We start from the raw sequence: 27,116 nt of genomic DNA on the forward strand, positions 1-27,116 counted from the left end.
TTTTAGAGAAAAAATATCCATCAACCTTAGATTTAAAATTAACAATTGATTTAGCATCTACTACTAACTGCAAGATAAGAGTGCTGAACATGTACAACCATGTGTGTGTAGAAGTACTTCCTAATTTCATTCTTGAAAAATCTGGTTCCAATGTTTAGACAACATCTCAGAATTCTACATTTGCCAATTTAGCAGCAATTGTTTCTATATAATAGAAATCATTCATCCTCCAAAATTTCCAAATTCCAAGGACTACAACTCCAGGTTATATAATCACTTTTCATAACTTAATTCTCAATCCAGATATCATAGCATAGGCAATATCAGTCTTTATGGACAGAATCTTTTAGTAACAATACTGGATGTTAAGGACTATAAGCACACATTTTAAAGTAATAGATAATTGAGAACTTACATAATTTTAAAAAGTGCAAGGAAAATAGGGCATTAGTCAGGTGTAGTTGGATGGGATGTGAAGCAAAAAGTTAAAAATTGCCCACACTTTAGGTTAAGTTTAAGATGAGATTCAAACTGAGTACAGATGAGTTCAATCCTGAGTTTGCATCTGGAAATTAATATCAACGACTTGGATACATTACTGCAGTATTGAAATTTGCATATGATACCGAATTGTGATACAGTAATTCCTTAGAAGAACAAAGAAAATTGCAAAACAACAATGATAATCAAAGTAATTAGCTACAAAATAGCAGATAAAGTTTAATGTACAGTAGCAGCATTGATCTCTATCGCATTTATTTGCATTTAAACTCCACAAGCCTGTTCCACCTTTCAATCATATCATGGTTCATACTCTGGTCTACCTCATCTACTAAAACCTCAAGCAATCTTTGGCAAAAAAGTGTGAAATATGCTAACAGTGATTTTGGTGATAAGGATTTCCACACTTCTACCATACCTGCATGTTGTATTACTCTTCAGTGGCCTAGTTCTCATTTTAAAGCTATGTTGCTTTGTTCTACACTTTCATCAGCAGGAATAATTTCTAACTACCCGACCAATTACTACCAAAATTTTAAAAACCTCGAACAAATTAATGTTGACTTATCTATATTTCAAGAAATACAAGTTACCCTACATTACTGGACAATATTCTGTTGAATCTGCTTTACTCTTCCAAAGCCAGAATGATGTAAAACAGTGTCCAAAGTTACACACACTACTCCAAAATCAGTCAAACAGAGGCTTAGACTCTACCTAAACTTTCTTGAATTTATATTCTTGTCCGCTTGCTATAAAGCTAATGTTCCACTGGTCTACTTTTCTTATACCTGACAATTCACTGGAGGATGCTCCACCAATATTCCCGTCATATTAGTGGAAAGATAAAGTTGATGCATTCGCAACTGTCCTTTAGCCAGAAGTGATGAGCGAATGATCCATCCAAGCCTCCTCCAGAAGTGTCCAGTATTACAGATGAGAGTTGTCAGCCAAATCAATACTCTTCATGTGACATCAAGAATCAGCTAGAGGCACTGGACAGTACAAAGGCTATGGCCGCGGACAACATTCCATTAGTAGTACTGAAGACTTGTGTTCTTCAGTCTTGAAGAAGTTTGTGCTCCATCTTGCTGTACTCCTAGCCAACCTGTTCCAGTACAGCTACAACACTAGCATCTGCCCAACCATGTGGAAACTTGCCTACTTATGTGCAAAATGCAGGACAAAACCAAATCGGTACATTTCCACACCATCAGTCTATTCTCAACTGTCAGTAAAGTGATGAAAGAAATCATCAATTGTACTATCAAGCAACACTTGGTTACCAAAAAGCAGCTCACTGATACTCACTTAGAGTTCTGCCACAGCCACTCAGCTCTTGACCTTATTACAAGACAAAAGAATTGGAATTCAGAGGCAAGGTGAGAGTTACTACCCTCAAGACTGCCTTTGACAGAATGTGGCAACAAAGAGCCCTAGAAATACTGCACTCAATAGTAACTTGGGAAAACTGTCCACTGATTAGAGTCATACCTGGTACAAAGGAAGATGGCTGTGGTTGTTAAACATCAATCATCTGAGTTCCAGGACATCTCTGCTTAGGCACATTGAAGAGAACCAACTATCTTTAACCACTTCTTCAATGTCTTTCACTCCATTATAAGGTCAGAAATGGGACATTTGCTTATGATTGCACAATGCTCAGCTTATTCGTGACTCCTCAGATACCAAGGCACTCCATGTCCAAATGCAACAAGACTTCTAAAATGGGCCTGGGGCTGTAAAATGGCAAGTAACACTCATGCCATACAAATACCAGGGAATGACCATCCCCAACAGGAGAGAATCTAACTATCACCCCTTGAAATTCAATTATCCTTAGGTTATACAATCACCAGTCTCTCTCCATTCAGAGAGCCGCCCTATGTTCCTCTGGGACAAGGGTGAATTTACTCACTTTGCTTCACATAAGCATTCTAAAACAAAGCAGGGAGATGGCAGCATACTGGCCATAATGCTGGGCTAGTAATCCAGAAACCCAGGTTAATGAGTTCAAACCTACCAGTTTAAATTCAATTCACAGAATCACACAGTATAGAAGAAGTTCTTCAGGCAGTGAGTCTGTGGTGATAATTAAGTTTTCACTAATTCCACTTCCCAGCACTTGGCCTACAGCCTTGAATGTTATAACATTAAAAAATACTTGGATGAGCATTTGAAATGGTTGAGATGTTACCCAACTCAATTGCCCTCCCAGTCAGTGTAATCTAGATTTTCACCATGTGGGTGGATATGTTTCCCCTCAAATCTTGTTTAAATCTTGTTTAGAATTATGCCTCCGTTTTAATGACCCTTCAACTAGGTCGAATAACTGCTTCCTATTCACCCTATCTATGCCCCTCATAATCTATACACTTCAATCACATTCCCTGTCAGCCTTCTCTGCACCAAAGAAAACAACCTGAACTTATCTAGAGTCTCTTCAAAGCCTGTTCTATCCCAGGCTATATCCTAGTGAATCTCGTTTACATCCTCTCCAATGCAATCACATTCTTTCTATAGTGCGGTGATGAGAATTGTACACAGAGCTTCATCTGTGGCCTAACTGAAGTTCTGTACACTCCAACCTAACCTCCCTGCTTTATGATATGTACCACAAGGTAAGTGACCCATATGCATCCTTGACTACCCTATTAACCCGTCAATGATCTGAAGACAAGCAACCCAAGATCCCTCTAAGTTTCTGAGTGCCTTGCCAATCATTGAGTACTCCCTTATCTTGTTACTTCTGCCCAAGTGCATCATTTCATACCTATCAGTTTTAAATTTCCTCTGCCACTGATCTATCTATCTGAACAATCTGTCTATTAAAAACAAGTATGGAATTGAAAGCTGGTTTTAGTAGTGTTGACCATGATATTATCTGATGGTTGTTAAAAACAAAAATCATCTGGTTTACTGATGTACAATCAAGATGGAAATCTAATGTCCCTGATCTGGTCTACATGAGACATCAGATCCACAGCAATGTGACTGACTCTTAACTGTTTTACTAAATGCACGAACAAGCAATTCAGTTCAAATGCAATTAAAGATGAATGAAAGATGCATGAAAGATGCTAACCTTGCCAGAGACCGCAATATCTCCTGAAAGAATACAAAAATCAACAAGCTATCTCGGAACTATTACATCAGATGACTCAAGCTTGATCTTGAACATTTCTGATGGAAGGTCACTGGACTTGAAATATTAACTCTTTTTCTCTCAACAGACATTGCCACACCTGCATTTCTCCAACACTGTCATTTTTGTTTCAGATTTCCAGCATCCACAGATTTTTTGTGTTCATTTTTCTGAGTGGCAGGCAGTGACTAGTAGGGTACCACAGGAATCAGTGTTTGAACCCCAACTATTCACAATATGTATTAATGATTTAGATGAGGAAATAACGTGGAATATCTTCAAGTTTGAAGATATCACAAAACTGGAAGGGTATACTGTGAGGAGGATGCAGAGAAACTTCAATTTTGAGAAAATGCTGCAAAATCTCAGCAGGTCTGGCAGTATCTCTAAGAAGAGAAAAGTGCTGATGTTTCGAGTCGAACTGACCCTTTGTCAAAGGAGCTTTGACAAAGGGTCAGTTAAACTCGAAACGTCAGCTCTTTTCTCTCCTTTCAGATGCTGCCAGACCTGCTGAGATTTTCCAGCATTTTCTCTTTTGGTTTCAGATTCCAGCATCCGCGGTAATTTGCTTTTATTTTTAAAGCTTCAATTTTGACAAGCTATGTGAGAAAATATGTGGCAGATGCAGGTATAATGTGAATAAGTATGAGGTTATCTGCTTTGGTAGCAAAAACAGGCAGACAGATTAGAATTACAATAAACTGGGGAAGGGGTGATGCAGGGTGCCCTCATGCATCAGTAAGCATGCAGGTACAGCAGGCGGTGAAGACAGCCAAGGTTCATAGCGAGGATTTGAGTAGAAGGCAGAGATATCTTGCTGCAATTGTACAGGACATTGCTAAGACCATATCTGGAGTATTGTGTGTAGTTCTGGTCTCCTTATCAGGGCCAAGATGTTCTGGCTATTAGGGAGTGCAAAGAAGGTTTAACAGACTGATTCTTGGGATGGCAAGACTAACACACAGGGAGACATTGGATTGGTTAGGACTATAATATACTGGAGTTTAGAAGAATGGGGGGGGGGGGAGTATCTCATTGAAACCTCTAACATTTTAACAGGATCAGGCAGGTAGGTGCAGCAAGGATGTTCCCAATAACCTGGGAGTCAAGAAACAGGAGTCTAAAAAAATCTTCACCCAAAGAGTGGTGAGCCTGTGGAATTCTCTACCACAGATAACTTTTGAAACTAAAACAATAAAGACTTTCAAGTAAGATGTAGGTATAGTTCTTGAGACTAAAGGGATCAAAGGATAAGGGGAGAAAGGAGGAACAGTTATGATCATATTGAACAGTACAGCAGGCTCAAAGAGACGAACGGCTGACAGCACTCTATGTTTCTATGCTTCGCAGACTGTTAAACAAATGCGTACAAAGTTCAATTATAAATACAGTGGATGATATTATCCAAACAATTGATTCCCTTTATGCTTACCTGCTGCATACTTGTTCCAGCTTGCTGCAAAGGCTGTGGTGTGTAACAAGGTCCTGGCATGGGCTGTGGCACCTGAAAGTTGTTCTGAGTTCCAGGATTCATGATCCCAGACACTACTTGATTTTGAGAGATCTCTGCAGGAAGCCCAGCAGTATACGGTGTTGGAAGAGGCTGCCTGAACTGCTGTGCAGTATACTGTGCATTTGTGTTGGCAAATGTGTACGGGACAGATGTCTGAGGCTGAATGGAATATGGCTGTGACGTCATCACTGGAGCTAAAACAGAGACTGGATTCTGGGTAGGAGCCATAGCTGGAGATGGTGTCACCATGGAGTAGACTGTAAAATATCGAATATTTCAAAATAAACTCAAGGTTAAATGTTGTTACCCAATATCAAACCTTTATTTTTAATTAATCTCCTTGAGATTATACATCTGTCAACTTAACACAGAGAGGTAACCAACGTAATGTACATGCATAAATAGTTCAGCAAATAATATATATCCAAATCAGAATAGTGAATGACTTGGACAGGTATGTGTAGATAGTGGCATTCCCATGGACCTGCTACCTGGACTTCCTGGATAGAACATAGAACATTACAGTTCAGTACAGGCCCTTCAGCCCTCGATGTTGCGCCGATCTGCAAACCCACAGCCCATCTAACTTACACTATTCCACTATCATTCCATATGTTTATCCAATGACCATTTAAATGCCCTTAAAGTTGCGTCTACTACTGTTGCAGGAAGGGCATTCCAAGCCCTTACTACTGAGTGAAGAACATACCTCTGACATCTGTCCTATTTATAACACCCTTCAATTTAAAGCTATGTCCCCCCGTGCTAGCCATCATCATCCAAGGAGAAAGGCTCTCATAGATAGTAGTAATCATGGAAAGTGCTGTCTAAAGAGCTTACGTGAACGTCTGTAGTACATCTTCTGATTGTGTACACTGCTGCTACTGTTGGTCAGTGGTAGATAGAGTTAATGTGTATGTGGTGCTCATGTCATACAGTCAGAACCTCATCTGCAGACTGCTTTGTCTTGCTTCAATCGCTATTGAGGCTATACATGTCCTGGCATGTTTGGAATATTACATCACACTCCTGACTTGTGCCTTGAAGATGGTAGACAGGCTTTGGAGAGTCAAGAAGTTACTTCCTGGTACTCCCTACTGTTTTGTACTACCTATACCCATTAACCATTCTAATATGTTAACTTCTATGTCGTGTCTTGTCTTCTATGTGATAACTTGTCAAACGCCTTTGGAAGCACCATTTCAATGGGATTCACTCTATCCAGTGTAAATATTAACTCATCCAACAACATCTCTAATAAATCAGAGAAACACAATTTTCCTTTCAAAAGGCCTTGTTGGTTCTGCCTGATCAAATCATGATTTTCCAAGTAACAGATATAGGTTCCTTAATAATGAATTCTATAACATTCCACATGAAAAACATTAAGGCTAACTGGCCTACAAATTTCTGCTTTCTGCCCACTGAACAAACTCGAGTGTTTGCTTATTTCCAATTTGCCAGGAATTTTCCAGAGTCGAAGAAATTTACAACACTACAACTATTATATCTACGATCTATTCTAGCACAAACTCTACCAACTGGAAGGACAAGCAGCAAACACAAGTAAACAGTGTCCTCATATTCCCCTCTAGGCCACACACCATCCTCACTTGGAACTACAAGACTGTGCATTCATTTTCATTGGTAAAAATTCTGAAATTCCTTCAGTAACACCACTATGGGTGCAGCATCAACAAGTGGGACTACAGCAGTTTGAGAATGTGGCTCACCTCCACAATCACAAGGGAATTAGGATGGACAAGTAGTATTGATCTAGTCAACATCAAGAATTTAAAAATTGTTTCCAATAAATTATTAATCATTCTACTTCCCCTCCTGCTCCCACATTTGGAGATATTGATGTTATTTCTCTCTCTACAAGTGTTGTCCTATTCCCTTTTAAATCTGTCATTGTTCCTCACATCTTTCCTGGAACTCCCTGATTGAATCCCTTCTACCAACTTTCTGTCCTTGCCACTATACCAAAGCTGCTCTTACCAAAGTCACAAATGACATCCCACATGACTGTGATAAAGGTTACCATATCCTTCTGCTTCATTCTTAACCTATCTATAGCTTTTGATAAGACTGACCTCACTTACCTCCTCCAATGACTTGCCACCATCATCCAGCTGATGAACTACACTCACCAAGTACTATTTGTATCTAATTACAGACAAACCATCAAATTCATCTAGCAAAGCAGAGATTTCCTCCAGTTAAATCTTGGGCAGACTACAGTCATTGCAAACTGTTTCCTTGCGCGAATTGCATCCCTCTCTTTAGCAACTGACACTAAACTAGATAGTTTACGACCATGAGGTCATATCTGCTCCCAAGATAGGGTTCTGACTATGCTAACATTAAGACTGCTTTTCTCCACTTCTGTAGGATTGCCCAACATTTTCCCCATCTCAGCTTATTGGCTGCTGTAACCACATTTGTGCCTTTGTTATGTATAGAATTGACAACTTCTATGCACTTCTGGATGGTCTTCTACATTTGCCCCTCTATAAAATTGAGGTAATCTAGAACTCTGCTGTCTTGTTCTAATGCTTAGAAAGTCATTTTCACCCTGTCCTCCTAAACTTGCTCCCCTACACTGGTTTCCAGACAAGCAAGTTCTTGATCTTCTTACAACTGTCATCCCTGTTTTGAAATCTCTCCATGGCCTCACAAATTCCTACCTCTACAATCTCCTGCAGCCTGACAACCTTCCAAGTTAAATGGAAGCAACAAGTAAAACAACTGACTTGAATATTTATGTTTCTGAATGTTTGCATCAGTCCCACAAGAATACCTGATGGTGGACCCAGTCCTGATGTAATCTGGCTTTGGTATCTAGAATATTCTGCATGTACCTTGAAGAAAGAAGAAAGACAACATTCACAAATGAACGTTACAAAATTATTCCAGTATGTAGACTAAATATGGACTTAAGTCAGAATGTACATCTTATCCTCTGAATTATGTATTCCAAACTACAATATAACCTGTTTCCAACACAGGATTATAATCAACATCTAAGCACAATTTCTTGTCTATAAAAATAATGCCATTATTAATTTCTTCCAGCTCAAGTATGGTCAACTCAGTTGCCATGATCAGTGAAATAATAATATTGAGCTTGTGGTGCTGGAAAAGCACAGCACGTCAGGCAGCATCCAAGGAGCAGGAGAACTGACGTTTTGGAGAGGTTTGTGAAGGGCTTTTGCCCGAAACGCCGATTCTCCTGCTCCTCGGATGCTGCTTGAGCTGCTATGCTTTTCCAACAACACACTCTCAACTCTGATCTCCAGCATCTGCAATCCTCACTTTTTCTCTGAAATAATAGATGTAGCCGTTGTATGTTTATAGGCAATTATATTTCTATGGAAAATCAATTGTTACTGACATCTTTCTATTAAATTACAGGAAACATCTATCAATATTATGGTAAATTATAAAATTTAAAAAGGAATATAACGTTGAAATTTAGTCCATTGCTCTTGTTTTGTTTTAAGTGATCAAAAATATTTTTAAGAAACCCAAAGAGAAAACTATACCTTCATTGAAAACTAAAGTTCAATCAATGAAAAGATTAATTGACACTAAACAGTAACTTGTTTTTTAACCCAGAAAAATATCTTAAGGCCCTAAGACCCATTTATAAGCAGTTACTAATCTCTCACTGACTAATGTTACTCAGATAGATTATACAACACATATACTATTTGTTATGCAGTTGGGGAGAGTGGCCTCTCAGAGGAAAATAGCAACAACCAAATTCTTTACACCACAGTTGGTTCTCCTGTATGGGAGAAGAGGAATAAGTGTAGAAAGGGTATATTAATAGGGGATTCAATCATGAGGAGATGTTGCTGTGACTACAAATGTCACTTCAGAATAATAAGTTTACCCCCAGGCGCTGAGGTCAAGGATATCTTGGAATGGTTATAGGACATTCTGGAGTTGGAGAATCAATAGCCAGTGGTCGTGGTACGCATCAATACCAACTGCATTATTGAAAAAAAGGATAAGGTCTTAAAAGGGAGTTAAGAAGCAATTTTAAAAAGGAGAACCCCAAAGGTAGTGATCTCAAAACTGCTATCAGTGCCATGTATTAGTCAAAATAGAAATAGGATATATCAGATAAAGTGGCTGGAGAGATGATGCAAAGGAGAGGGTTTCATGTTCCTGACATATCAGGACCAGTATAAGCTAGACAGGTTGCCCCTGAACAGGACTGGAACTGATGTTCGAGACAAAATATTTGCTAGTGCAGTTGGAAAGGTCGTAAATGGGAACATGTACAGGGAGACTGATGACAGGAAAACAAGGCCCAAAACAAAACTGAATGGAAAATAGAGAATTCAAGGTCGAGGGTCAAACAGTGACACAATGCAAAATAATGTGAATGGGACCAAGAATGTTATAGGGAGAGCTTAGAAATGCTTGGAGAGGCTTAAAAAGGGACAGAAAATAAGATTGAGGGCTGCATGCAGACACCCAAACTGTAGGGTAACATTGGAAAAGGCATTAAACAAGAAATTAGAGATGCAAGCACTTAAGATATAGCTGTAATGATGGGTGACTTAAACCTGTATTGGGCAAATGAGTGAAGAGGAAGAGGAATCTTTTTCTATTCATTCATGGGAGTCGATGTTGAGGGTTAGGCCAGTACTTATTGGCAATATTTAATTGCCAGAGGGCTGTTAAGTGTCAACCACATTGCTGTGGGTCTGGACTCACATAGACCAGGCCTGGTAAGAAAGACAGTTTCCCTTCCTAAGGGTAGTGAACCTGATGGCTTTTCTGACAATTGACAACTGTTTCAAGGTAATCATTCAACTCTTAATTGCAGAGTTTTTAAAAACTGAATTCAAATCCACAGTCAGACATGCCAGGATTTGAACCCAAAACATTTCCTGAGTCACTAAGCCACTCTGCCTCCTCTAAATTCCTGAAGTGCGCATGAGATAGTTTCCTGGATCAATACAATGAAAAGCCAACCAGACAAAAGGCTATCCTAGACTGCGTATTGTGTAATGAGAAAGGAAGAGTTGGCAAAATAGCAGTTCAAGGTCCACTGTGGGAAGTGCAACCATAATATAAAAGGATTCTTCATTAGGGAGCAGGGAGACAAAATTGATTCTGAGACTAGGGTCCTGAATTTAATTAAAGGAAAAAATAATGGTATGAGCCGTGAGGTGGCTATGGCAAATTGGGAAATGTTAAATATTTAAATAGATGACAGTAGATAGGAAATAGCAAACATCTAATGAGTGCACAGAGGATCTTAACAATTGCTCATTCCTGTTCGGCACGAAAAGAAAACATGAAAGGTAGTCCACCGATGACTCACAAAGGAAATTAAGGATATATTACATTTAAGAAAAGGCATATACACTGACCAAAAATAGCAGCAGACCTGATGATTGATACCAGTTTAGAGTGCAGCAAAGGAGAATAAAGGGATTTCTTAAGGTGGTGATGGTGGTGGGGCAGGGGGTTATGAGATAAGCTTGTGGGAAATATACAAACTGATTGCAAAAGTAGGTAAAGAGGACAAAACATCGGTGAAGACAAACATAGGTCACTTATAGTCAGAAACAGTGCAAGTTACAATGTGAAATAAAGAGATAGTAGACCAATTAAATACATAGTTGAAAAGTGTAGTGCTGGAAAAGCACAGCAGGCCAGGCAGCATCCGAGGAGCAGGAGAATCGACATTTCGGGCATAAGCCCTTCTTCAGGAATGAGGCTGGTGTGCCAAGCGGGCTGAGATAAAAGGTAAGGGGGGTTTGGGGGAGGGGCGCTGGGATAGGTAGAAGGAGGTGAGGATGATAGGCCGGAGAGGGGGTGGGGGCGGAGAGGTCGGGAAGAATATTGCAGGTCAAGAAGGCGGTGCTAAATCCGGGGGTTGGGACTGAGGTAAGGTGGGGGGAGGGGAAATGAGGAAGCTAGAGAAATCTACTTTCATCCCGTGTGGTTGGAGGGTTCCTAGGCGGAAGATGAGGCACTCTTCCTCCAGGTGTCGTGTGACCAGGGTCTAGCGATGGAGGAGGCCAAGGACCTGCATGTCCTTGGTGGAGTGGGAGGGGTAGTTAAAATGTTCAGCCAAACTGACCCCACCACCAGGGATATATTTCCCTCCCCACTCCTATCAGTGTTCCGGAGAGACCATTCCCTCCGTCACTCCCTTGTCAGGTCCACACCCCCCCACCAACCCAACCTCCACTCCTGGCACCTTCCCCTGCAACCGCAAGAAATGCAAAACTTGCACCCACACCTCCCCCCAAGGCCCCAATGGATCCTTCCACATCCGTCGCAAATTCACCTGCACCTCCACACACATCATTTACTGTATCCACTGCACCTGATGTGGTCTCCTCTACATTGGGGAGACAGGCCGCCTACTTGCAGAACGTTTCAGGGAACATCTCTGGGACACCCGCACCAACCAACCCAACCGCCCTGTGGCTGAACACTTTAACTCCCCCTCCCACTCCGCCAAGGATATGCAGGTCCTTGGCCTCCTCCATCGCCAGACCCTGGCCACACGACGCCTGGAGGAAGAGTGCCTCATCTTCCACCTAGGAACCCTCCAACCACACAGGATGAATGTAGATTTCTCCAGCTTCCTCATTTCCCCTCCCCCCCACCTTATCTCAGTCCCAACTCCCGGATTCAGCACCGCCCTCTTGACCTGAAATCTTCTTCCCGACCTCTCCGCTCCCACCCCCTCTCCGGCCTATCACCCTCACCTCCTTTCACCTATCATATTCCCAGCGCCCCCCCCCCCCCCCACCTTTTATCTCAGCCCGCTTGGCACACCAGCCTCATTCCTGAACAAGGGCTTATGCCCGAAACGTCGATTTTCCTGCTCCTCAGATGCTGCCCGGCCTGCTGCGTTTTTCCAGCACCACGCTTTTCAACTCTGGTCTCCAGCATCTGCAGTCCTCACTTTCTGCCAATTAAATACATACTTTGGTTCTGTCTTTACAAAGGCAAACACAAATACATCACAAAAGCATTGGAGAACACATGGCCTAGTGAGAAGGAGCAACTGAAGGAAATCAGTATTGGTATCAGCAAGAAAATGGTGTAGAGACAATCAATTGAATTAAAGGCTAAAAAGCCTTAGGGCCTGATAATCTAAATCCCGCACTAGTTAAGAAAGTGGCTCCTGGTGGTCACCTTTTAAGACTCCATTGACTCTGGGACTGTTCCTATAGATTGGAGGGTAGCTACTGTAAACACACTATTTAAAAAAATGAAGATAGAAAATACGGAATTAAAGGTAGATTAGCCTGGCACTGACAATAGGGAAAATGCTGGACTCTATTATAAGAGATTTTACAGCAGAGCACTCGGAAAACAATGATAGGATCAGACAGAGTCAGCATGGATTTATGAAAGGGAAATCATACTTAATAAATCTGTGGGAATCATTTGAGGATTTAACTAGTGGAGTTGGTAAGGGAGAGCCAGTGGATGTGGTTTATTTGAACTTTCAGAAGGCTTTTGACAAGGTTCTACTTAAGAAATTAACATGTAAAATTAAAGCCCAAGGGATTGGGGGTTGTGTACTAATAGAGAACTCACTGACAGACAGAAAACGAAGAGTAGGTAAAAATGGGTCTTCCCCACCCTGGCTGGCAGCCATTGGCTAGTGAGTAACCACAGGGATCAATGCTTGGACCCCAGCTATTCATGAAATATATTCATTATTTTGTTAAGGGAACAAAATGCACTATCTCCAGGTTTGCTGATATCACAAAGCTCTGTGGGAGGTGAACTGTGATGAGAATTTTCAGTGTAATTTAGACAAGCTGAGTGAGTGGGGAAATGCATGGTAGATGAAACATAATGTGAGGTTATCCTCTTTGGTAGCATAAACAGAAAAGCAGATATGAACGACAGATTAGGGAAATAGGGAAACCTCCTCTGAACTAGCTCAATTTATTTACATTCTTCCTCAAATGAGAGCAAAATTGCACACAGTATGAAATGAAAATGCATCAATACCTGCATTACTGAAGCATAACATCCTTGCTTTTATGTACAATTCCTTTCATAATCTGGATAGCATTCTATGAGCTTTCTTTCTTACTGCATCAGAATACTAACTTTTGTGACTCATGCACCCAAACACAATGATCCCCTTACAACCTAGAACTCTACAACTGCTCTCCATTTATCAACTCTGCATGTTTGTTCTTCCTGCCAAAGTGGACATCACACATCCCTTACTTATGCCTGAGTTTCACCCACTTACTCAACATGTATCCTGTCCAACCTCATGCCTTTTCACCACAAGAAAATCACCTATTTTTGAATCAATGCTGTTATCAGCCAGTAACAAAATACAACCAACAAATTTACTTGAGAAGTTCTTAACTATTTCTCTTGCAATTCAGTATGTCATGGACAATCTGATTACCAGATATATACAAAACATACAAAATAGGACAAATGGACCATTCAACCCCACAAGCGCGCTTCATCATTCAATGAGATTACGAGTGATCTCTTTAGGTTCCAAATTTCCGAGTCCCATCTATCCCAAATATCCTTTTGATTTCCTTGCCTAACAAGAATCTACCTACCTCTGCCTTGAAAATAATTAATGGCCCTGTTTTGACCGCCTTCTGATGCAGAGTTCCAAAGTCACTCAAGAGGTTTTGTTTTTCTCATCTTGGTACTAAAAATTACAAGGTTTACTCACTGTCTGAAGCAAGTTTTCACAAAGTGTTTTTGCTGACGCCAAACCTTCTGGTTTAGGATGACTGCAAAAATAAAAACAAATTTGGCAACAAATAGAGTAACATATGTCAAGGATATTGAATATTAATTTTCAAGTTTGAGCTTACAATTTCAGCAGAGAAATCTGGCAGCTACAGTACAATATAACAGTTCAAAGCCCATCAGGACAGGTGATGCAATTTAAAATTAAATTAATAAAACTAGAATTAAAAGCTAGTAGCAGTAATGGCAACTATTAAACTATCATTGATTGCTGTAAGATCTCATCAGCTTCATTAATGTCCTAGAGGGAAGGAAATCTGCTGTCTTTGCCTGGCTTGCCTTCCACATGCCACTCCAGGACCACAACAATGTGGTTGACTTTTAGTTGCCCTCTGAAAGAGCCTAGCAAGCCACTCAGTTTAAGGGTAGTTAGATATGGGCAAGAAGCATTAGCCTTGCTAGCAACACCCACAAAAACACAAAAGTCAGTAAGATAAATGACAATTAGATGGGATTAAATGCAGCATGAATGCTGGCCAAGCTACGTGGAAGACTGTTTGCTTTTAATTAAACAGGTTTGGTCATCTTTTACATTCACCTAAATGAGCAAATGAAGCGTCAATTCAACCTCTCACCTAAAGGACTGTAATTGTCTTATTCACTCATGGGATAAGGGCGACACTGGAAGGGCCGACATTTATTTATTTATTATTGTCATCGAGAAGGTAGCGGTGAGCTGCTTTCCTGCACCATTGCAATTCTTGGGTTTCAGGAACACCCACAGTGATGTCAGGTAATAAGTTGCTGACCCACTGACAGCAAAGAAGAGCAATATAGTTCCAACTCAGACGTCGAGACCCAAAGTCTTGCAAAATAATACAAAAAGACATTGAAAGCAAAACTATTGGTACACCCATGTATCTGCTGCCTGTCTTCCTAGGTGGGAAAGGTATTAAGTTCAGGAGATGCGTTCAAAGGAGCCTTGCTAAGCTACTGCAGTGCATCTTGTAGACAGTACAAAGTGCCACATCGTGCAACTTAGGAGGTAAAGAGAGTGAATATTAAAAATCACACAACAACAGGTTATAGTCCAACAGGTTTATTTGGAAGCACTAGCTTTCGGAGAATTGCTCCTTCATCAGGTGATTGTGGAGACTAAGATTGTAAGACACAATTTATAGCAAATGTTTACAGTGTGATGCAACTGAAATTATATATTGAAAATATAATTTCAATTGCATCACACTGTAAACTTTTACTATAAATTCTGTGTCTTACAATCTTATTCTCCACAACTAGCTGATGAAGGAGCAGTACTCCGAAAGCTAGTGCTTCCAAATAAACCTGTTGGACTATAACATGGTCTTGTGTGATTTTTAAACTTTCTATACCCCAGTCCAACACCGGTAACTCCCAGAGTGAATGTTGAAGATGATCAATGGTTTGTCAGTCAATCAGACAGCTTTGTCATGGTTTTGTTAATGCATTAATTCAGTCATGAGATGTGGGCAGCATTAGCTTGCCAGCATTTATCGCCTGTCCCTAGTTAGCTTAAAGGAGGTGATGATGAGCTTTTTCTTGAACCGTTGCAGTGTACATGTTATAAGTTGACCCAGAATACCCTTACGGAGGGAATGCCAGGATTTTGACCCAGCAACACTGAAAGAATGGCAATATATTTCCAAGTCAGGATGCTGAGTGGCTTGCAGAGGAACCTGCAGGTGTTTCCATGTATCGCTTGCAAATGTCCTTCTGGATGGAAGCAGTCGTGAATTTGGAAGGCGCTGTCTAAGGATCTTTGGTGGATTTCTGCAGTACATCTTGTAGACAGTTTTTTAAATTCACTTATGGGATGTAGGCATCTCTGTCTAGACCAGCATTTATTGCCTATCCCTAATTGTCCAGAGGGCAGTTTAGAGTTAACAATGTTGCTGTGGCTCTGGAGTCACATGTAGTCAAGACCAGGTAAGGACAACAGATCTCCTTCCCTAAAGAACATTAGTGAACCAGATGCATTATTGATGTCAATTGACAATGATTTCATGGTCAACATTAGACTCTTTAATCCAGATTCTTTATTGAATTTAAATTCCACCATCTGCCATGGTGGTATTTGAATCCAGGTCCCAGAAAATTAGCTGTGTTTCTGGATTAGTAGTCTAGCAATAATACCACTAGGTTATTGCCTCATCCCCAGTTCATACTGGTCCTACTGAGCACAGATGATTAAAGGAGTGGATGCCAAATAAAGTAGACCTGGATGGTGTTAAGCTTCGTCAGTCTTGCTGGAGCTCATCTAGGAAAGTAGGGAGCATTCCAACACACTCCTGACTTGCGCCCTGTAAATGGTAGACAGGTTTAAGGGAGTCAGGAAATGAGTTACTCGCCACAGTATTCCTAGTCTCTGACTTGCTCTTGTAGCCACTGTGTTTATGTGGTGAGTCATGTTGAGTTTCTGGTCAATCGTAACCCGCAGAATGTTGACAGTGGGGATTCAGTGGTGGTAACGCCATTGAATGTCAAAAGCCAGCGATTAAATTGTCTCTTATTGTAGATGGTCATTACCTGACATTTGTGTGGTATGAATATTACTTGCCACTTGTCAGCCCAAGAGTGGTTATGGTCCGGATTTTGTTGAATTTGAACATGGACTGCTTTCGTATCTGAGGAGTCATGAATGGTGCTGAAAGCTGTGCAATCACCTGTGAACGTGTACACTTCTGACCTTATGATGGAGGGAAGGTCATTGATGAAGCAGCTGAAGATGCCAGGTTGATAGTAATGGTTGAGCAGGGGATATGCCAAGCCATGAGGTTGCAGATTGTGGAGTTCAATTCTGCTGATGGGACACAGCATTTCATTAAAGGCCTGTTCAACTTCTCTCCTATTTAGCATGGTGATAATGCCACACAGTACAATGGAGGGTGTCTCAACGTGAAGATTTCATCTCTACGAGGGCTGTGCAGTGGTCAGTCTTAGCAACACTGCCTTGGACAGATGCATCTGCAGTCTGCATATTGATAAGGATACGGTCAAGTATGTTTTTCCTTCACCACCTGCCACACACCAAGTCTAACAGCAATGTCTTTTAGGAACCATTCAGCTCTAATCAGCAGTGCTGCTGCCAAGCCACTCTTGGTGGTGGACAGTGAAATCCTCCAGAGTACATTTTGCACACTTGCCACCCTCAATGCTTCCTCCAAATGTAATTCAACATGGGGCAGTAATGGCTCATCGGCCTAGGGAGGCGGTTACAACGTAAGCAGCAAGGTTTCTTTTGCCATGTTTAACCTGAAGTCATAAGACTTGAGTCCGGAATCAATGCTGAAGATTCTGAAGGCAACTCCCTCCTGAATGTATGTCACTATGCCACAATTTCTGCTGGATATGTCCTGACAATGGGATAGTGATGGCGATATCTGGAACACTGCCTGCAAGATATGATTTCATGAGTATGACTATGTCAGGCTGTTGTTTGAGCCCTCCCAATTGTGACACTAGCCCTGAAGTGTTTGTAGGAGAACTGTGCTATCTCTGCCTTTGCCTTTTCTGGTGCCTAAGTCAATGCCAGGTGCTCCATCCAGTTTAATTTCTTTGTTGAGACTTCATAGCCATTGATACAACTAAGTGGCTTGCTGGGCCATTTCAGAGTCAACCACACTGCTATAGGTCTGGAGTCACATGTAGACCAGACCATGTGAGGGTGGCAGATTTCCTTCCCTGAAGGATACTATTGAGCCAGATGAGTTTTTCCAACAATCAACAATGGATTAGAGTCATAAGTAGATACTTAATTTCAGATTTTTAAAAATTATTTTTTGAATTCAAATTTCACCAACTGCCATGGTGGGATTCGAATCCGGGTCCCCAGAACATTGGTTAAGTTTCTGGATCAATAGTATAAAGATAATATCACTAGGTCATTGCCGCTTTCCCTCCTGACTTGGGGCTTATAGATGATGGACAGGAAGTAATCCGCTGCAGAATCCCCAACCTCTGACGTGCTGGTGTAACCGAATTACTTATATGTTTGGTCAAGTTCATTTTCTGATCAGTGGTAATCCTCAGGGTGTTGATAGGGGGCAGTAGTGCCAATGAACATAAAGGAGTGATAGTTAGGTTCTCCTTTGTTGGATACAGTCACTGCTGTTGGCATGAATATTTCTTGCCACTCATCAGCCTAAGTTTAGATGTGGGCCAGGTCTTGTTTCATATAGGCACTCACTTATACAGTATCTCAGGAGTCACAAATAGAGCTGAATATTGTGCCATCATCAGTGAACATCCCCACTTCTGACCTTTTACTGGAGGGAGGGTCTTTGATGAAGCAGCTGAAAGTGGTAGGGCCTAGGACAAATATGTGTGAAGTTACATTGATGAAATAAATCAAGAAGCTTCCAGATTTAAACACCAGGTTTAGGAGTAACATGAAGACACCACCAATCGGATTTAATAGTGGCTGCTGTGAAACGGGTGCAAAAAAGGTGGGGGGGGGGGGGTAGTCATTCTTACAATTTCCTGGGAATTCTGCTAATTTCCCACCAGTTTTTCAGCAAGAATTTTCAAAAGCTCTGTAGAAATTTACAGCCAATCTATATTCAAATCAATGATATAAGTATTATTGGGAATAATATTCCTCAACATTCTGTAGTACCTGAATATTATTTTGTTAATAAAATAAATAAGCTAAGATACAACATCATTGATAAATTTCAAAGTATTTTTCCTCTGAAGTTAGTAGCATTAGCCATTTTTCTATTCAATAATTTTATTCAAGTGAAAAATTGACTTACGTGATATAAATATACATAGGTTCGAATGCCTCCCTTCCAGACATTGGTTCAATGAACCCTGACCCTTTACCTCGGAGGTGAACTTTGGCTCCTGTTTCATTTTGAATATGGTGCAGGAAAGACCCTCCTGGACCTTCCACTTTTTCTTTTGCATTGAAATTCGGAGGAGCATGCTCGAGACCTACAAAGATTTTGTCCTGAACAAAATGCATCTGTAAACAGAAACAAAAATGCATTTCAGAATGCAGTATTATGCCAATCATAAATATACTTAACATTCACTGTACTTTTGAACATGGATACAAAGCATTTAAATTTAACTTAATTTTTGTTGGGAGCCAACTAAACTGAAACCATAATAGCAACCTGAAAACTTTAAAATATTCATGCTCCTTTGACAGGTTTATGGTTTAATGAAGTTATATAAATGAAAGTGAAATTCACCATAACCCTAGAAGATCAAAGGTTATTCTCTCATTAAAGAAAGATGACCTGTTGATGAGTTTAACCTGAGGGACACCATACCTCAACCAAGAGGTGAGGTTGAGAAGGTGGGGCCTTCATACCTCAGTAGGTATGGGAGTCAAACTATGACACCAATGGCTTGTGTTTAATGCGTCACGAACCAGCTTTCCAGCAAGAATCTATAGAAATTACAACGCATTATAGCATTCCAAAAAAAACTATCTTCAAGGAAACCAAAGTGCATTTAACAGAACAATAGTGATGAAGTTCCTCCTTATGTCCCACATCCTCGTAGCCAGTCACAGGCTGATGTTAACAGCAGTCATAGAACCACACTTCATATTACTGTATTTGCCTAGTTGGATTTTGTTGGAATTACACAAGCGCGAACAGCAACAAATTAAGACAGAAAGTTAAAGCAATAAATAAAACATCAAACTGACAAACCAATAAAAGATTTGCTGAAATCTTGTTTCAACTTGTGGTCAAACAGACCCAAAATATTGCCTAATTCAGATACGACACACAAACCTGGTTGACCATTCTAAAAATCCAAAGTTGTTTTCCTGTACAATAATACTAACTAGATACTGAAGTTTAATTTCCATCCTCATTATTTCAACAACAGCCAGAGAAACTACACCTCATTTCTCAATCAGGCACTTTACAACCTATCAGATAAGATTCTCATTTCAACAACTTTAGATTATAACTACTGCTCACATTTTTTCCAGACAGCAGATTCTGGGAAAAAGTTTACCTGTTGAAATGTAAAAAATGTATACCTATTCGAGGCCCTTATCGTTCCATTGTCACCCTTTGTTGTCTTACATCTTCATATCTTTTGTCATATAAGATGCACTGCGCTCCATCCAATAAGAATCTCTTACTGTTTTCATCACTACTTTTCTTCCCAACCTCCCTCTTTGAGCTATGCGCTTGCTTATAAACTGTTTAATCTCAAAATACACCCAGTTCCATCAAAAAGTCATCAGCCAGAACCTTTTGTTGTGTATCCACAGATGCTCCTTTACTTGCTAAACATTTCCAGTATATTAAGTTTTCTATTGAATAAGTTTATCGTCACCAATTCAACATTTCGTTTTGTGGTTTGCTTGGATCATAAGAAGCAAAGTGGCAGACAAGGAAGGAGTTGAACACCACAGTCCAAAACAAAGTCAAATAAGAAAGGCACTCGCACCAATGCAAACTGCTCTCTCAAAGACACAATTAAAAACAGGGTTAAAATGGAAAACTTAACTGTTGATTTGAAATTAGATTGCTTTTAGAATTTAATTGAATTATTTGATTGCTGAATTAATTTCAAATGTGTTCCCTTTTCTTATATTGTGTATAATGCATAAAAGCAAAACTTTTAACGTATCATTCATAGTAATTTGCATTAACATTAATCAGATAATCCATAACACTTACCTACTGGACCATGCTTTTGGTCATCTAACCTAACATTATCTTATATGACTGTTTCATATCTGGTTTTAGAATTCACCTGTCTTGTGCCATAGGAAGCTTTTATTGAATGAAAAGTGTGAGAAAAGCTGTTGTTATTGAAATACTTGCCAGATTTTGGTGTTTCAAGACAATGGCAATTCTGCTTTTCATCAGATTGTTTGCAGGCACTTTCTAGACACAACAAGATTTTTTCACTATACAAGACCAATGGTCTTTCTTAGAGAACACATTTTTTAAAAAAAATTATCAAAAATACACATTTAATTCCTGATAAAGGGCAGATTTATAGTGATCACTTATTGTCAATACACTGAAATTTGAATTTCACACAGATACCAACTTTGCCACACCTAGAGTTAAGACCTCAACAGACTATGCAGCAACTAAAAATAGTCAGGGGAATGTACATGGGATTGCTGAGTCACAGTTCAGTGTCACAGCAAACCTGGAAGTGCTCAGGAATTCTGCTATGCTCATGCTTTAAACCTATCTGAACTTAATTCAGATGTTTAAAGACAATAGTCTCTAAATATGAAATTTTAAACTTTAAGATAGAGCTTCATGTTTGTGTGAACACAAAGATGCAAAGACAGAACGATTACAGCTTCAGCCAAGCAGAAGGCAAGTAAACAGGTCTGAATGGAATCCTACCAGGTCTAATTTTAAAATCCCTATTAAATGAGGCTGAACCATTTGTTCTCCAATTCAATGACAATATGGGCATCAACCATTTAGCAAAAATATGCTTTAAATAGTGTCCAATTTAACAGATTATTGTCTTTTGTAAATCTGGAAATAGAGTACTATTACAGTTATTAATCAGCACAGTCAGATCAGGATAAAGCCATTAAAATTAAATTACTAGATTGTAATTTTATATTTTTATTGAATATTTATCCCAAGTCTGCAATGCGTAACTTCATTTACAAATGCTTCTGTAACTAAGATTAACCAACACAACTGCGAACCAACATTCTGTTTAGCCTAAACCATACATACCCCTGGTTGTAACTGGGGCAAAGAGTTGTATGGAGAATTGTGTGCAGCCATAGGACTACTCCTTGCAGTAGATGTCACTACAGGTGGAAGTGGCTGTTTGATGGCTTCTTTTGCTAATGCTTCACCAATAATCTCTTTGATCCTGTTTACAGCCCCTGAGATGAAAACAAATCAGCTGTACTTGGTGCACATTGTTTTCTTGGAATGGAAGGTTTATTATAGCAAAATAACTGCAAGTAAAACAAAACACCTAAAAACGCTTCAAAGTGATCTCAACATGTCTGTAAAGGTTACTATACAATCTACTTCATTAACACCACCAGTAGGACTTTTTTTAAAAAATCAAACTCAACAATGACCTGCTAAACAAAACATAACAGAAACTGATCAGCAGGTCTGCAAGATAAAAACTTGAATGAAAGTGCAATTCCTACAATAAATTTATAACTCTATATTAACAAATTTAAATAATTTACATATTATGTTCAAAACCAGGTTCCTGCTCAAAATAAGTATCTTGACAGTTGTGACATCTTCAAACATCTCAGAAACACCCAAGTAGACAAGTTCACATAATTAAAATATCTACTTTGCTTCCCAAATTTTAATATCTCATTGGTTCTGCATTAAAATGAACAATTCAGTCTTTTTCCAAGATTTAAAACCAGTATTTCATTACTCATTAGTCCGACATGCAGTTCTATTTCATTTTAATTGAATTAATACGAGATGTTAAAAGATAGGTACAGTCCTTCCACCACAGACCTATGTAGTGAGTAGGTGATCCAAAGACAGATTTAGCTCCTTTCTGTATTAAGTCAGCCAGACAATGGCGGTAAAGTCAGGGGCCAGGCAAAACAAAAATGACGTGGACACAAAACTAGCACGAGAACCACTGCTTTAATAAGGTAAAGTAGAAAATCAGCAGTAAACGATACTCCAGAGAGTGTAATGCATGTACACAGAGAATTAGGACAAGTCTTTATGGCCTCTTGGAAATGGCCCACTGACACTCATGGTCAGGGTTATATAAAAACAATTATTTGTGCAAGGTACATGGTGGCGACTGACCCCATGGAATCACATCCTACTTAATAACTTCATATAAGGAAAAATTAGAGGGGAGAATAACCAGTTACAAATTAGCTTACAATATACATTTCTGAAGATCAACAGAAATAATCTACTTACTAAATACAAGATAGACCCAGATCTTCCAATTACCATCAGAATACACCTGACTGACAGTAATCTTATTAAAGATTGCTCACTTACCTGTCAGTGACCATTACAACAGCATTCAGAATCTGGTCTGTCCTCCATTGTAGGAAACCAGCTAGAAATCCACTCAGCGCTGATGAGCGCAGGAGGCCATGATGAGTCCCCTTTTTATGGGGATGGCAGCCAGTAAGTAATCATTTAAAGGTTCCAAAGCCACTCTGACAACTAATGCAAGAAGTTAAGTGAAAAAATAGGTGGGTGAGGGATATCAAGTGATAAGTGGGTGACAGAGTACATGTGACACAGAAAGTGAGAGGATGGGGGGGCGGGGGGGTGGTCACCAGGGGAGTGGCATGGAAGCGATTGGGGAAAAGGGTGTCCAGTTAGAATTTGGAGTTGGGGTTCAATTTCATAGTTTGCCAACAGCAGCTCTAATTCCTCTGACATTTGCTGGCTAACCATAAAGCTGAGTTACAATCCTCCGAAGTCTCAGACTCAATCAGATTTGTGGACTTTTTGGGGATTAATGCCCATCGAAAATGTAAACTTCCAAAGCAATTTCCACATAATCAATGTGTGAGCACTCATAAAAAGTCCCAATGCACATCTTTCAGTGTACGTCTAGTCCGTGACTAGCCAGAGAACAGAAGATCTGGGCCACAGTCTATTATTCATCAGATAGCATCCAATGTTCTGTAGGTTTAACAATTATGACAAAGTATAAAAACTATAATTAGCACCCAGATAATACAAAAATGACTGAATCTTAATCAGTGAAATTAGATGTAGCAATTTCAACAGGTCTTACTGTCCACACTCTTCTGCGTCTGTGCCTGTATGCAAAGGTAGAGGGGTCGATCCCTAAAGAAAGAATAATTATTGACTTAAAGCGCTTTAACTTCAATGTCACTAATGCAAAATAATGCCACCAAAGATAAAATAAGTTTCAAGCTTTAAAACAAAATATACAAGCTGTGATTCGGGGTTTCAGTATCAGTCAATTTTTCCACTAGCAACTAATGATTTAGGCAAAGAAAACAGTTTTGTCAATAAAAGATTTTCATTTACATAGCACTTTTTGCAACCTCAGCACATCACAAACTGTCTTTTAGACAATTCTGAAATGCAATATTGTGTAATGGAGGGAACATAATATCCAAATTGTACAGAGTGAAGTTCCACAAATAGTACAAAGTGAACAAGTAATATGTTTTAATGATGTTGATTGAGAAATAAATATTATCCAGGAACTAATAATCAGATTTCACCCAATGCTCACTTTAATAAAACTCTTGAAAAATGATTTAAATTTATAGCTTTTGTTTCACAACTTCAAGGTAAACCGAAGTGCTTTACAGTTAATACATTATTTTTAAAGATAATCAATATATTGAGTGGTATGACAGCCAATTTCAGACAGCACGGTCACACAAACTACACAATGAAAATGTGATACTATGCTTTAATGATGTTGATTGAGGGATAAATATTGCCCAGAAAACTTCCCTGAAATTAAATATTTAAGCCCACCTGAGGGTGCAGATGGAATTTCAGTTTAATGAAACAGATCTCCAAAAGACTCCCAAGTGTTAGACTAGTAAAGTCAAACTACATTTTATGCTCAAGACCCTGGGATTCACCCACGAGCACTACCGGAGCTATACTGGATATTTAGATAATACAGTTGATCATTCATAGGGCTGCACTTTTTGAAAAATCATACATATAAACATGTCAGAAAAATACAACATTCCTCGTTGCTAGGCATTCCAGTGACTTCTGGTTTATTATGTTCTTTATCTACCAATATATACATTAATATTTTACTGATAGCCACAAAGAATGTAATTGATAAACATTTCAATGTTATTCCCTTACAATGCAGAGATCTGACGAAGAGTCGTCTAGACTTGAAACATTAGCTTGCTCTCCAGCTTTTGTTGTTTTCAGTACAGATTCCAGCATCTGCAGTAATTTGTTCCTATTCCTTAAGTTTCAAACCTAGCAGATATGATGCTCTTCTCAACGACTAACCTCAGGAGCAAAGTACACAGCAAACTAGTCAACAGGCACCAACATTTGCAAACACACTACAGTAGAACAGGAGCGCACACTTGTCAAGGTCAATTTAGGATACTTTGCAAGTGTGGTCTTTACATACGTAATGATTACATTCCAAATTAATCATCAGAGATCAAAATGACACTGGGTTCATAAGAATTAATAAATACAGTTGTTTGCCAGAAGAGGTCAAATGGCTTTGACCTTGCAAAAATATAAAGCCTTTCATTAAGAAAATGCAGGATTCTTTCTTTCATTTGGTATTCAGACCTTGAATGTTTCTAAAAAGGCAGACATGTTGCTCTCTTCAACATGCAAGACAGCCAATTATTTCTTAAGGCTAAAAAAAAGCTGAAAGTGTAATGAGAAAAGAAAATCTTCATCTTTAAAAAGTTATTTTCACCTAAAAATGAGACATGACTCTTCCTTCCATAAAATATTAGAAATTGAACTGAAAGCAGAGCTACTATGTTAAGACCTTCAAGGGGGAGGAGGAAAGGAAAGGTAGGAAGGCAGGTGGCTGACTTTTTATCAAAGACTATGCAAATGTAAAATGCTAAGTTCAAAATGGTAAAGGCTATTGCATCATAATTCAAAGAACTGAAGCATTTTAATTTTTTGATCTATGTGGTGATCATAATAATTCGAGACAAGTTTCCAAGACATTTAACCTTTTCACATGTAAATAGATACCCTGGAACTACACATAATTTCTACTTTAAAGGCAAAATAAGCGGGAAATATCAATTCAAAGTTCTTTAACTCCATGTTTTCAGTTGAAAAATAAATGTTTCTGATGTTAATTATATTCATGCAAAAGTATGAAATAAGTGCACACCACATACAAGATGCTCTGTACTTTAAAGGGAGTCAGTGGCACTGTCACCAGAATAGTAATTGGGTGAATAATATGGGAACATAGATTCAATGGCAGCTGAATTGAATTAACAAATCTGAAACTGAGTTAGTCTTAGTAAGTCACTATGATAATCATCAATTATTACCAATCATGCTGCTCACCAATCACCTAATTCTAGACCTGCAGCAATAGAAAATAGAACAATATAACATAGAACAGGCCCTTCGGCCCACGATGTAATGCCGAACATTTGTCCTAGCTTAAGCACCCATCCATGTACCTATCCAATTGCCGCTTAAAGGTCACCAATGATTCTGACTCTGCCGCTCCCACAGTCAGCGCATTCCATGCCCCCACCACTCTCTGGGTAAAGAACCTACCCCTGACATCCCCCCTATACCTTCCACCCTTCACCTTAAATTTATGTCCCCTTTTAACACTCTGTTGTACCCGGGGAAAAAGTCTCTGACTGTCTACTCTATCTATTCCTCTGATCATCTTATAAACCTCTATCAAGTCACCCCTCATCCTTCGCCATTCCAATGAAAAAAGGCCTAGCACTCTGAACCTATCCTCGTACTACCCATTCTCCATTCCAGGCAACATCCTGGTAAATCTTCTCTGCATCCTCTCCAAAGCTTCCACATATTTCCTAAAATGAGGCGACCAGAACTGCACACAGTACTCCAAATGTGGTCTTACCAAGGTCCTATACAGCTGCAACATCACCTCACGACTCTTGAATTCAATCCCTCTGCTAATGAACGCTAATACACCATAGGCCTTCTTACAAGCTCTATCCACCTGAGTGGCAACTTTCAAAGATCTATGAACACAGACCCCAAGATCCCTCTGCTCCTCCACCTTACTAAGAATCCTACCGTTAACCCTGTATTCCGTATTCTTATTTGTCCTTCCAAAATGGACAACCTCACACTTGACAGGGTTGAACTCCATCTGCCACTCCTCAGCCCAGCTCTGCATCATATCTAAGTCTCTTTGCAGCCGACAACTGCCCTCCTCACTATCCACAACTCTACCAATCTTCGTATCGTCTGCAAATTTACTGACCCACCCTTCGACTCCCTCTTCCAAGTTATTAATAAAAATTACGAACAGCAGAGGACCCAGAACTGATCCCTGCGGAACTCCACTTGTAACTGGGCTCCAGGCTGAATATTTACCATCTACACCACTCTCTGACTTCGACCGGTTAGCCAGTTCTCTATCCAACTGGCCAAACTTCCCACTATCGCATGCCTCCTGACTTTCCACATAAGCCTACCATGGGGAACCTTATCAAATGCCTTACTAAAATCCATGTACACTACATCCACTGTTCTACCCTCATCC

General features: G+C 39.7%; 1 protein-coding gene across 3 annotated transcripts in view; it reads right to left on the minus strand.

Annotated features, from left to right (window-relative positions):
* Positions 1-27,116, minus strand: part of LOC122558517 (KH homology domain-containing protein 4-like) — a 72,952-nt gene that overhangs the window by 20,746 nt on the left and 25,090 nt on the right. For 2 of the 3 annotated variants that reach the window (XM_088000347.1, XM_088000346.1), the window contains exons 5-10: positions 23,652-23,704; positions 21,623-21,777; positions 18,686-18,897; positions 13,873-13,933; positions 7,963-8,023; positions 5,079-5,416 (exon numbers count right to left, since the gene is read on the minus strand). In XM_088000347.1, coding sequence (XP_087856473.1) covers positions 5,079-5,416; positions 7,963-8,023; positions 13,873-13,933; positions 18,686-18,897; positions 21,623-21,777; positions 23,652-23,704 — 880 coding nt within the window. Of the gene's footprint in view, positions 1-5,078; positions 5,417-7,962; positions 8,024-13,872; positions 13,934-18,685; positions 18,898-19,251; positions 19,330-21,622; positions 21,778-23,651; positions 23,705-27,116 lie in introns of all 3 variants that reach the window. The other variant, XM_088000348.1, reaches the window with a different exon arrangement.

This window comes from Chiloscyllium plagiosum, unplaced genomic scaffold, assembly GCF_037043375.1.
Source record: "Chiloscyllium plagiosum isolate Xiang-an unplaced genomic scaffold, Cpla_swu_hap1 HiC_scaffold_2, whole genome shotgun sequence".
Lineage (NCBI taxonomy): Eukaryota > Metazoa > Chordata > Chondrichthyes > Orectolobiformes > Hemiscylliidae > Chiloscyllium > Chiloscyllium plagiosum.